The following is a 14,034-nucleotide window of genomic DNA, read 5'->3' on the forward strand; positions in this document are numbered from 1 at the left end:
TTTGTAATTTGGCACGACGGCTCTTTCGAATATGTGCGTTTTTGAAACAGCGCCATCTGTTAGACGTGAAAGAAACGCGTAAGTATTTTGGCGCAATTCGAGCGCCCTCTGTTGAACTGACGTGAGCTACTGAGGTACAGCTAGTTATTAGTAAACAAGAAACGAAGACGAATAGTAATAGTATGAAATTCAAAGCTATTGCATGTTTTGGTTATACTGAGGATAACGATATAATAAAGCCCACCAACCCGCATTGCAGCAGCTTGGTGGGCCCATGCTCTAACAATCCTCTCCTATGACAGAGGAGGCCTGTGCTTAAGTGAGACGCTAATGCTGATGATAAAACGACGTGACGCGTTATATGTCAGTAACGCCATATTATTGCATACATATTTCCGTTTCACAGAAAAATACCTGTATTCTCTTCCAAAACTTCTAACGCCCGTAGCTTAATAACATTTCGTTAAAAATTATCATTACTTTATTTTTATGTCCACTTTTTAGAATATACTATGATCTGGTTGGATCTCGCTCTAATATCCGACGTTTTGGTAAATGATAATTAAATAAATTAATAATATAATATAAATATTATTTATTTGAATTAATGAAATTACTGTAAACATAATGAATGTAAACATTTCTAAATGTTGACGGAGTTTGTATAACATGAGTGTGAAATATGGACTGTTGGTTGTTCCGCATTTTTAATTTATAGTATTAGGTTGTGTTGTTATAGTCCAATTTTTTTTTTGTATCTTTAAAGTCTTATAGTGTTACACTATATATTTGGTTCGGATTTTCTACTTCCTACTTTTTCTACTTAATATTTAATTAAGCTCGATCATATAGCGTATTAGTTAACATTTCTCGCCTTTTACTAGTAACAAAATAAAACTATCGTTTTTGTTACAAAGTCCAGTGGTACAAATATAATTTGACGGCTGATTGGCGCAGTGGGCAGCGACCCTGCTTTCTGATTCCAAGGCCGTGGGTTCTATACCCACAACTGGAAAATGTTTGTGTGATGAACATGAATGTTTTTCAGTGTCTGGGTGTTTATATGTATATCATAAGTATTTATGTATATTATTCATAAAATTATTCATCAGTTATCTTAGTACCCAAAACACATGCTACGCTTACTTTGGGGACTAGATGGTGATGTGTGTATTGTAGTAGTATATTTATTTATTTATTTATTTCTTCCAACCATGAGTAATATAAACATTATTTGTATATTAATGCTATAACTATTTCTGGTTTTATTATAATGTGTACAAACTAAATTTAACTATTTATACATCTGTATTGATTTTTAAGAACTTAAATGGATTTTCAAACGAGTTTCAGGGAGCCCCTAGACCAAATTGGCCCAGACTGTGGTATTCGGATCTCCTTGCAAAAGTCCTTTGTCCAACAAAATCATGATTATGATGAAATGGATTTTGCTGTTGTAGCTTTATTATTGGGCTCTTTTAGTAAATTGGAAATTTCAATTGGTGTAAAAATATTTTGATTAGTATTTAGTATTTCGTCTCGATGCAATGTGTTTTCAAGATAGTGTAGTCTAGATTTTTTTGATTTATAAAAATAGCTAAACAAATGAACAGAGATTATTGATGTAAACAAACTTTGACCTTATTTTGCGTGCTTGAGAGAAGTGTACTTACAACATAAATTATCTCTTTTAGTTCACTGAAGTTCTTTTACTTGCATTCAATGCATTTAATGTTTATTTCGGTGAAGCAAACATCCAAAATAAAACTAAATTGACCGCTCATAAAAAAAGTGTATGTAAAGACTGGGTCATTAAACGAGCAAAATGGTTTTTGGTGCCAAAATGTTAAAAGAGCAAGAGTGAGTTAACTATGTATTGCTTACTTCACAGGAGGTTTAAACTTAAACCAAGCGATAACTCACGAGTAGGTATTGCCTTTTTAACGAATCCATGCCACCCTTTTTTTTCTCTATTCGCCTCCACTCTGGTCTGGCAGCTGTTTTCCTTGTACCCTCATGTATAGGAAAAGCTACTGCAGACGTAATTTGGTCGGCCCGTATGATTGGCGATCATCCGCCCTGAACTCTGAATATTATCGAAATATTTCGTATCGCAAAAAAAAAAAGTATAATTACCAAATCGGATTCAAATATAGATAATTTTTCGACAAGCCATGTCCAAAACGAGCGTGGAGAGCGTATTTCGGAAGAGGTGTGTGTGTGTGTAGTGGCATATGAAGATATTATGTAGGTACAATTACAGCAAATTAAGCTTAATATTTATCGAATGTTACAAATTATACCAATGGAAATATTCAGTGTCAATAATGTAAGTTAAGGTATGTAAGTATAAAAGCTTACAATGTTAGGTTCTTTTAAAAAAATTGCTTTCTACAATTAATGTTAACACTTAAGTGCAGGTTTGTGGATTTTGTGTGCGATTTCCAACTTTGTCACAGAGTAGGTGCGTAAAATTATGAGGATTCTTTTAAATAATGATTTGACAGTTAGATTTAATTATTTAAAAATGTGCTTTTCTTAAAATATCTGTTGTTAATATACTTTAACTTCCAGGAAAATTCGAAATCTAGATCAATTAACATTCCCGAGTAAAAAAATATAAATTTAAACAAACATGTATTTACTTAAATTATTATTATTAACAATTAATTATGAAAATAGTGTATAAAATGAATGGTTTGTGACGTGTGACGTATATTGTAATAAATTTTTGATTCTCAACTGATTTTTATTTTACGGTTTGTTCATAATAAATAAATAAAAATGGATTGTTTGTTTCCTACATAGTAAATGATACATGTTGTGGATACCATCTAGTAAGCATCAAAATACCTGTGTAAGGAGGGCTCAATGCTCATGTATGGTGCGGGTGTCAATATTATGCACTATGATTTCACACGCGTGACGAATTTATGAATGAACTTGTAGGCGGATTTACTTTATCAGTGTAAGAGAATGAAAAACAGGCGTGCAACGTGCATAAGTCACTCGCATAAATCCAATAGTGGAGTACCACTATAGGTTAAATACAACAATTATTTAAGCAATATTATAAATCCAGTCGAAATACTCATACACATATCAAACACACAATATTATAAATCAATTCGATTATTGCCACGATTGGATAGAAAACAAATAATGAATATCGCTTGCCCAAAGACAACCAGATTTTACTTTTTAAAAATTTTACCGTACTCAATACAAAATCTTGTGCAATATGTACAATGTTAGTGCCTACCTAAAAGGTACTTCCAACGGTAATTCAGTCTCGACACAGCCATAGAGACACTGAGAGATAGAGTACATGAGCGACTGCTCGCCTCGACATGGTAATCCCGACTAAAATACTTTGATAATAGTTTTGGGGCTTCGTAAAGGCGTGAATCTGTGTAAATGTGATGTTTCGCACGTTTATATCGTAGTTTCCATACTGATTTGATATATTAACTGTGATTAACCCTAATGATTACAGCGTAACGCGGGCGAGCCGTGTTGGAGAGAGAATGAGGCTCTGCCAGGAAAAGTTTGAACCCTAGCGTTCAAACTCCTGGCAGAGCCTTCAAAGGAAAGGGATCGTCGGCCTGAGGGCGCCTAATGTGAGGCTGAACTTCTGCTCTGGCTAGGATTGGAGTGACAGAGTTTCGGACATTGATTAGTCGTGTGATCCCACGTCCGGAGCACGTCAGAAGTCGGGGACGTCGTCTTCGCCGGCAAAGACGCTGTGCAGGAGTTGATTGTGTGCCATGCCCTATCATGGCACACAATCAACTCCTGCACAGCGTCTTGTCACAGCATTGTCAGTAGTAATCTTTTCTATAGATCCTTTGCTAAGGAGTTGAGTAAATTAATCCGGCGATAGTATCTACTGTGACTCATTGGTCACGCCACTGCGTGCTTTTTTAATACATTTTTTTGAGATTGGTACATAACATAGTACAGAAAACAATCATCGCCAATAGCTGTCGATCACAGATTATAATATTCTTTAGACTAGTCATTTGAGTACTCAATAAAAAAATTATTTTGTTTCCGGACTTAGACGAGTCACAAGCATCATCCCTACTAATATTATAAATTTCAATGTAAGTTTGTTTGTTACGCTTTCACGCAAAAACTACTTAACCGATTCTCATGAAACTTTGTACACATATTCTTGGAAGTGTTAGAAGTAATATAGAGTACTTTTTATCCCGACATTAAGCTCGGTTTATTTGGGAGAGGGGATGAAAGTGTTTGATGATTTTACGCCATAACTCTGTACCAATTTAAATAATTATTTTTGTACTATAGAGGTTATAATATGTGTTTTATTTTGCCCAAACTGTTGTTGGAGATAGAGGACAGAACTCCTGAGCGGACAGCAGCAAACCCCTCATTTAAGGCTTAGCGATACTGAATACTTTAATTTTTTTAAGAACTAAGTACAACTAAATTTAATGCCACATCAAAAATAAAAACGCAGACGAAGTCGCGGGCAACAGCTAGTTTGAAATAATATAAAAAAAATATCTAAATCTCTATAAGTCGTATTTGTAGACGCTCACGAACACTTATCAAAAATTTTTTCGCCATCGTTCCTTTGTACCTTAGCTTTCCTTTTTTGGATAAGTAATAAGTATACATATTATACTTACTTATTAATTATTTTCAGCCTCTAATGAAGTTGCATAAGTTTTATATGTGATTTTTAGATTTATACTATCAATTTACTTACACAACATTTGTAAATTTTTAACAGTTTATTATGTCCATTAACACACATGAGGTCTAACATTTGTGCCTCAGGTTGATAGACACAGGTCGGCACTTAGCGTGTTCCTTGTATGCTATGCGGAGTGTTGGTCCGTTGGTTGGGTTGGCGATGGTTTTCCATTTACTATCAGGAGCACCATCTGCTTGATCCGTCTATTATTAAAATAAGAATATTGTATTTAATCGTCTATTCTTAGCTCCGCTGCCATGTTTCCATCACTTGACAAATCCGATGACGTGATCTGACGCCATATTTGTTTACCTTTAATACAATGGCTTGTGGTATGGACATGTATGATGTATGTATTGTTTGCATTTGGTCATCATTGTGATAAGTGATTACGTCAGGCCAAGGTCAACGAGAATTGGCTATTGAGCCTACGTTTGGAAACCGAATCTATTTTAAAAAGTAATTGATCAAACTGTGAATAATTTATATAATTACACACATAAAAGAAATCTTGATGTAAATAATCCAATTATACAATTTAATGAAAATAAAATACAACAAAGACGCTTTGCAATGATATACCATTATATATCTGTAGGTTTTGAATTACCTACTATTTCACAATTTTGTTATTGCGCACTGTGTGCCATACAAAATGTGGTGTAATAGGTACTTTAAAAATATAAACACTATATGATCAGTCACTTGCTACTATCTTCACTCAGTTGAGCTTACATTCAGTGACAATCAGGTGGTGCTTTAGTGGTGCTTCATAGACAAAGAAGAGATAATATGGAAGTAAGTAATACCGAGTAGGCAATTCAAAAGTAAATAACGAGGAACATTTGCGCGCGAAATTTAAATACATCAACCAATTAATATACCTACCTACAGACGAATCGCCTAAACGTAGAAATACAAATTCCACCCTCAAAGTTCAAAAAAGGGGGTTAATGTGTCTATAAATATGTTTGTAAAATGTGAATTTCTTAAGTTTGTTTTTTTACATCTACTTTCTTTTTGCTATTTGGATTGAAGTTAAATATATTCTTTATTAATCATAATCTTTCATAATTCTACGCATACGAAGCCGCGCGCTCCGCTGGCAAACTTTGAATCGAATAATAAAAATATGTTCGTTTTTATTACGATAAGGTTGTTACTTTGCTTTATTAGGTTCGTCATAGACAGAAGCAAAGTAACTGGAGAACTGAGAGATTGTAACTAAAATTTTAGTTTTTTCTCTGTTTTTTGTCTCAATTTTGTACGTCATTCAAAAATATTAGAAAAGTTCTTTAATACGGGATGAGATTCGAACCAGAGGACCTCTCGTTAGTCATAAATTCAGTATAGGTACTACTCGGCTGTGGATATCTGTTGTGAAAATATTGTACAGACTCCTACTCAAACGTAATAAACAATGTGGTTACTAGTCAAATAATAATACTGATAGAATGTCAATGAATAAATACTTCAAGTGATGGAATAATGATATTTATTAATGTTTTAACAATACTCTTACTTTAAACCTCTGTGGTTTACCACGTAAAAGAAAGACTAGATTTTGATCTAAGTATTTGATGATCTTAAAACATAATTATTTATGTATAATTGTATGCACCACTTGATAAGAGTATGGACAAACGCCTTACCTCTACGGCGCTTGGTGCGAACTAAAAGCATACATAGGTACACATAGTATATTAAGGTCTCAAAATAAAGATTATCACTATCAATTAAGACCTTTTTATGCAACGTGATGGCGTAAAGTTATTTAAATTCCTATTTGTAGCTTATATGCCTACCGGCTTCGACGTGTATTGATTGTATTTGTCTCTAAGCGCGTCGCGTTGCGTGTAATAAGTATTTTCCGCCTGATGTTCTCAATTGACATTTGTTCCAGGTCATCCAGAATCCTATCGATCCCGCTGGTGGCAGTGTTGTTCAAATTACTCAGAGCAATATTGATTCTGTGCTAGGTGAGAACTAGTTTGTGTACAATCCAGCCAAGTGGGATTTAGACAAGCATTCGCGAACTGTTCCAAATTAATACACAAAGTGTTCTTAAATATACGGATACATAATAAAATATTATACAGGGTTAGATAAAAGCTTTCGGCCTTGTATATAGTTCTTATAATTAAATCTTACGACTTTTGTTCTTTTTAAAATTCAGTATTAATTTATTTCCTACAAAAAAAAAAACTTGATATTTGGGTAAAGTATCATTACACTGTGAAACCAAATACATGTGATCACATTGACAACGAAAAAGTCACCATAGTACCTATGTCCCTATTATTTCCCTGTTGCCAAATCGCTGCGAGCGTGCGAGTCGTGGCACAGAGTACCAAGTAAAGTACTTATCTATGTAGATTATTTAATATTTCACAAACTATCGATAATTAAAAAAAGTCGTAGAACAAAAGTTTTTAGTTTTACAATTACAGACCGAGAGCTATCTGGCATTTTTTATTTAACCCTGTATATTTATACAGGGTTAAATAAAAAATGCCAGATAGCTCTCGACATCATTTATGACGATATTTATATATCGTCATAATCATCATTATGTTAACCGGTAGAAGTTAACTACTGGACTGGATAAGTATAGGAAGTTCCTATGTCCACACTCTTAGGCCGCTTGGGTTGGGAAGCGCTTGATATCATCAGTCCACCTTATTGGGGTCGTCCAACGCTGCAGTTAACAATGCGGGGTGTCGCCATTTCAGCACCTTGGGACGTCAACGGCCATCCGTTCTACGAGCGATGTGCCCCGCCCATTGCAACTTCAGCTTCTGTGTCTATTTGTTACCCATCATCTTCTACAAAGAAATGGTATTAGTCATCACGCTGGGCATGCGGTTTGGTGATTGCAGTGCTGCCCGTTACCGGTCAGTGGATTTTGACCAGCTAATAAAGGATTTCGAATTCACTTATGTGGGGCGAGTTCAAAGCCCAGCACGCACCTTAAACTTTTCTAAGTTATGTGCGTTTTAAGCAATTCAAATATCAATATCAATTGCTTCAACGGTGAAGGAAAATATCGTGAGGAAACCTGCATGCCTAAGAGTTCTCCATAATGTTCTCAAAGTTGTGTGAAGTCCACCAATCCGCACTGGGACAGCGTGGTGGACTAGAGCCTTAACTCCTTCTCATTGTGGGAGGAGACCCGTGCTCTGTAGTGGGCTGCCAATGGGTTGATATGATGATGATGATGAATAAAGGATGGCTATACCGCCGTCGTTAAGGCTCTTTGGAAGGATGACTGGTACTGTCCCCTAACATCTCTAAAAACGATCCATAGTTTCAAGCGTCTTCTGTTAAGGGCAGCGACTTTCGACAGTCTTTTGGAACTCTCGTAGATTAGCTTAGCTTTCGTCTCGTAATCGTAAATAAGTTTACGGTTATTTTGTCCATTCCATCATCTCACTTCACTATAAACATTCGTATTTATTGACAGAAGCTACGCACGAAAAGTGCCTACAGGTCTATTTGTGACGGTGGAGTGGCGCAGTGGGCAGCGAGCCTGCTTTCTGAGTCCAAGACCGTGGGTTCGATTCCCACTACTGGAATATGTTTGTGTGATGAACATAAAATTTTTTCAGTGGCTGGGTGTTTGTATGTATATTTTAAGTATTTTTATATAATATTATTAATAAAAAATATTCATCAGTCATCTTAGTACCCATAACACAAGCTATGCTTACTTTGGGGCTGGATGGCGATATCTGTAATGTCGCAGTATATTTTTTTATTATTTGAATGATGAAAGTTTTGATAATGACGTCTTTCCTTAAGTTTCATAAAGAACCTGCATTTTTTGTTGGTCCTAACTTGAACTGATCATATTATCCCTAATTTGTTTCAGCCGACAGCGAATTGGTGGTAATATTTTGTTACTTTGAGTTTTCAAGATATACTACTCGTCTATTGTCCATACTTCATAAAGTTGCGAACGAAATTTCGAAAGCCGGATTCGGGCCTGACAAAGTTGTAATAGCTAAAGTAGACTGTACAGCAGAAGAGGCTATCGCAGCAAAATTAAATCTGTACATGTACCCAAAAATAAGACTGATAAGAAATGGTTTGGTATCTAACTATCCTTGTAAATGTAAGTAATTTTAGTACGCATTGTTATTAATTAAAAAAAAATTATAAAGGTATCACTTGGCTTAACGGTGAAGGAAAAAATCATGCCTTAGAGTTCCCGATAATTTTCTTAAAGTGAAAACAGCTTAGGCTGTAGTCAGCTTGTTATCAGACAATAGGTTGATATCATAATCAGAAGATAATTAATACTAATATTACAGAAGCGATTTTTTTTTTGTTTATTTATTTATTCTTCCTTCACGTCAAAACTTGATAATTGGAATAGAGTTGAAAGGACGGCGAGAAACATAGGGTATTTTTAGTTTCAGAAAAACGAATGGTTCCCACGGGATTTGTAACAAAACGTTATAATTGCGGACGGAAGCTGGCAACGTGTACTATATTTACCATAATAAAGTTTAAAACTGAATTACAGGCAAGCATAATGTACAAGGCTTCGTAGAGTTTATCAAGGGATTAGTATCTGATCCTATTATCACACTTAATAATGTGAATGAACTTCACGACCTGAGTGAGGACATGGGGCATGTTACTGCCTATTTAGATACTAAAGACCAGCCCGAATATGAGGTCCTACGTAAAGTGGCCAACAGTCTTAAACATGAGCATCAATTTTACGTGAGGTTTGGTGATTCAGCACAGCAAATGATCACAGGTAATCTAATCAAAGAAAAAAGAGTTATCTTAACTATACAATGTAATCTATAATGTACCTAAATATTGGGAAAGATAACATTTTTTTCATTAAGATAACGAAAAACGAATAAAAATGAATTTAATCGATATTAATAGGTATCTACTTTACTCTGTTCTGTTACTTGTGCGTTCACTTGTTTGTTACCCAATGTATGTCTAATTCCTGAACCACTGCAGGTATATCCTGTACAGGATAGTGTGCTTAGGAGTTCTTGAAATGAAATGAAATGAAATGAAATTTATTCGCTGAATATGAGCTTACATAGGGTCTTATTATAATATAACATTCCTCCATATTCTACTATTAAGCATGCGAAATGTAAAATGCACAACAAGAACAATCATTACACATGTCTGCATAATCTTGTTGAGCAAGCATTGAAAAGTTATTTATTAAATTATACAGGTAATATCAATGTTATCATAATAATGTCAAAATAATATCATTTTTAATTCGAAGTCAGATACTCGGATATTGCATAAAAACATTTTGTACACAGCCAATGCGCCAGATTTTTCTTAAAAAAACGCGTAGGTTGATTTTTTAGACCTGCATCTAATTTATTGTATATTTTAACGCACATAGCAAAGGGGGATTTAGCGGTTTGTTTTAATTTATATTTATTGTTGCACAGCCGAATTTTATTTCTCCTTTTAAAATGACTTACGTTCGAGAAAGTTTTAAACTCCAGGTGGCGATGAACGAAGACTGATATTTCGTAGATATACAGACACGGCAGAGTAAGGAGATTGTGTTTTTGAAATATTGGTCTACAGGAATCCGTTGGGTCTATAAGAAATATGCTTCTTATACACTTTTTTTGTGTCACAAACAATTTGTTTATATGCACTGAGTTCCCCCATATAACAATACCGTAGCGCAGGACAGACATGACATAACCGTGATAAGCCACTAGTGCTGCATCAAGCGATACTGTACGCCTAAGACGACGCAAGGGATATACAAATTCTTCCCGCGGTATTAAAGAAAAGTAACGTATTTTAAAGCATTAAACCGTACTTGAAAAATGACATGACCAGATGAACTATTCTTGTCTAGGGATAAAATATCGTGTAGGATTTTTTTATTTTCACAGTTTCGATATGCTATTGTTTATAACTAAAAAGGTTTCGTGTAAGTTAAAAAAAAAAACCAAGAAATGTTTCTCTGCTTTCCAACACAAGATGGCGCGCTAGGTATTATTTGGTTTGGTTGGTTATCACGTCCACAATGCTTATTTTTATTTTCGAATATTTAACATGCAATTTACGGTCAATGATGCTTAGGAAAAAAAGTTTAAAATTATTCGCGAGGGAATTAGAGCTACGCTGAATATTAAATCAGTATTTGCAATAAAAAATAAATTTCACCAAAAATTCTGCAGTTCTACACAAGATGGCGCTCGTCATTGTGATTTTCTGCATTTCGATACAAGATGTCGCTAACTATTAAAATAATTATTTATTTTCTACCAAGTATTCGCTAATTTTCTATGTTCGTAATAATAATTTCATTTAAAATTAGGTCTTAGTTTTTAAATCTGACTGTAAAAGCTGTAATTTTTAAAAAAAAACAGAATCGCACTGGTCATGAGACGAACAAAAATGCTTTTTGTCTGCCCGTGAGACTTGGATACTAAAAATACCGCGAATTTTCTGCATTTCGATACAAGATGTCGCTAACTATTAAATTAAATAATCATTTTCTACTAAGTATTCAAAACGCTAATTTCGCATGTTCGAAATAATAAATTCGTTTAAAATTAGGTCTTAGTTTTTAAATCTGACTGTAAAAGCTGTAATTTTTCAAAAATAATTCTGAATCGCTCTGGTCATGAGACGGATAAAAATGCTTATTGTCTGCCCGTGAGACTTTTGAATACCGAAAATAACGCGTACCTCTAAAGCCTGTGAAGTATTATTTCGGCTTTCATTCACACGTTGTATTATTATTATTATTATTACAGGTCAACTCAGAATTTCGTTTAGATCAACTGGCGGAGCCACAGTAGAACTTGACGACACTTATCAAGGATCATTGCTTAACTTTGCTGATATATGTACTTGGGTACAGCAAAGAAGATTCCCTCTTTTAAGGGAAATTACATATGATAATGAAGATGACCTGAGAGTTATTCAACGACCGTTGCTTATTTTGATACACATGCCCTCTGACACACAAAGTGCTAAAGAATACAAAGAAGCAATCAGAAAAGAATTGGAACCTGAAAGAGGTATGCTATACATTTTATAAGTAGAATACATTAATCGTTGCAAAATTATGGGTAACTTTGTTCAATACAAATTAACCATTTTTTCCACACTGTGTCCTGGTTACTGGAAAATGTTTGTGTGATGAATATGAATGTTTTTCAGTGTCTGGCTGGGTGTTTATAAGTATTTATGTATAGGTATTATTGATACAAATATTCAGCAGTCATCTTAACACTCAGAAAGCTGAGCTTATATCATCATATCATCATCAGCATATATCATCTTCTTTGATCTGTACGTCTTGAGAGACGATTCTTAAATAAGCCGATGCACGACCGACATTTACGGCCGCAAATATGGCAGTTGAAACCTTCGCACAATCTAAAGAACCCGTGGTATGCCTTTGTAACCTTTTTTGGGCAAGAAGACTAAATCAAGCTTCGTCATAGATAGGGCATCCATTTTGAATGCTCTTGCGCTATTCATCTATTCCTTCTGCAAGCCTCTCCCACGGTCATGTCCCTCTTGGCGCAGTCTTTAAACCATAGGCTCGGTCGGCCCGCTGGCCTTTTATCATGCATCACAAGACCCCAACCTGTCGAGGCAAACGAGAAGGTTCCATGCGATGTACGTGGCCCAGCCAGCCCAAGCGTCTTTGCTTTAGTAGAGCATTGAAACTGAGCATCCCTGCTCTCTTAAGAACTTCCTCATTTCTGTCACTCTGTCCTTCCATGTTGTGCCGATAGTTTTCGTTAAGCATCGTATATGGAAGGTATTACGCGGGGTTCTTGTGTTGCGTTAGTTTTCCATGTCTCGGCACCGTACAAGAGTGTAAGTACTTACAATACATGCGTGGTATTGTATGCAGAGGCGACGTGCGTATAATAAATTTACATTTTTCTTTATTTATCAAAACTACTTTGATCCATCTTACATGTTTTATTTATTTTATATCAAATTTCCATTACTGGGCGGCGCGCGCATTCTTTTTCTCTCATATTATGAGAGAAGGATTAACGGTAGGAGGAACGATGGTTGGTCGGAAGGATAGGAAAATTACCTGACGTCGGGCTGGTATTGTGAATTTCTGCACAAAAAAATGACAGTGATTTAAAATAGTTATTGCTCCTAATTTCTCTAACTTACCCAGGTATTCTTGATTCGTAGGCATATGCAATTCACTTGGCTAACAAAGTAAATTATTTCTCGTTCTAGAACTGTCAATTTTAGATTTGTTTCAAAATAGTGATAACCTAGTGTGATAGGGGGCTTCCTCCCACAGTGAGAATGGTTTAGGCCGTAGCACGCTGGCCCAGGGAGCTACTAACGTATTGGTGGTCTCCACACGCCTTTGAGAACATTACCTCCTTCCTCATGATGTTTTCCTTCACCTTTGAAGCAAATGATATTTTAAATACTTAAAACGTACATAACTTAGAAATGTCAGAGGTGCGTGCCGGGATTCGAGCTCGGCCCCCCGAAAGTGAGGCTGAAGTTCTAACCACTAGGCTAACACTATTTTGTATATAGATACTCAATACTTAAACCAAATTGGTAAACAGAATCCAATTATATTTAGAATTAATTTAATACTCTAAGTATACTTGTATACTGGGATAAATATTCTACTTGGCATTCTTTCTTTACAGGACGGTTATACTTCTTAACTGGTGATGGCATACAATTCGAGAAATTGTTGCTCCGTTTTGGCAAATCGATATCTGACCTGCCATTAATTGCCCTTGATTATTATCAGCACTTATCAGTCTATGATTACAATGTTAAACCTGGAAAACTTCGGGAACTCGTCAATGATGTGAATACAGGTGCAATTTATCAGCGAGGGATTCAACTATGTCGTCTGTTGACATCAGATACTGGATACCACATTTCTGGCTTATTTGAATGATGCATAAGGTCTAACGGTAAGGGAGCGCGGTTATGCTAAGCTTATATGAATAGTCACTTTATATTCTACAGTACTGTTCTCTCAGTGCTGTACTACAATAGTACTACATAAATTATGATGATCAAAAAAGTAGGCAAAATATGCCTACTTTTTTGGTTGGAATATTATTTTAATTTGGTTTCCACTGGTTACTTTGAACTTCTGTTGAATTCCTAAATAGTAAATGTTTTTTCTTACAAGTAGCTAATATTCGGAAAATGTGGTAGAAATCACTACATTTTCTTCCCACGGGAGGTAAAGATTTGAAAAAAGTTACGTCTGTACAGTCAATTATACAATTCACAATTTTTGTTTTTTTATTTTTGTATAAAATGTA

At 35.2% G+C, this 14,034-nt stretch overlaps 1 protein-coding gene across 1 annotated transcript; it reads left to right on the top strand.

The window, feature by feature from the left end:
• Positions 1-5,403: 5,403 nt before the first annotated feature.
• LOC120624344 (endoplasmic reticulum resident protein 44-like) lies at positions 5,404-14,034 on the top strand. The gene is made up of 6 exons (XM_039890814.1): positions 5,404-5,524; positions 6,630-6,705; positions 8,598-8,840; positions 9,255-9,494; positions 11,503-11,769; positions 13,399-14,034. The coding sequence occupies exons 1-6, from the start codon at positions 5,519-5,521 to the stop codon at positions 13,656-13,658; spliced, it is 1,092 nt and encodes a 363-aa protein (XP_039746748.1). The 5' UTR covers positions 5,404-5,518; the 3' UTR covers positions 13,659-14,034.

Source organism: Pararge aegeria, chromosome 6 (genome assembly GCF_905163445.1).
Source record: "Pararge aegeria chromosome 6, ilParAegt1.1, whole genome shotgun sequence".
NCBI classification, from domain to species: Eukaryota; Metazoa; Arthropoda; class Insecta; order Lepidoptera; family Nymphalidae; genus Pararge; species Pararge aegeria.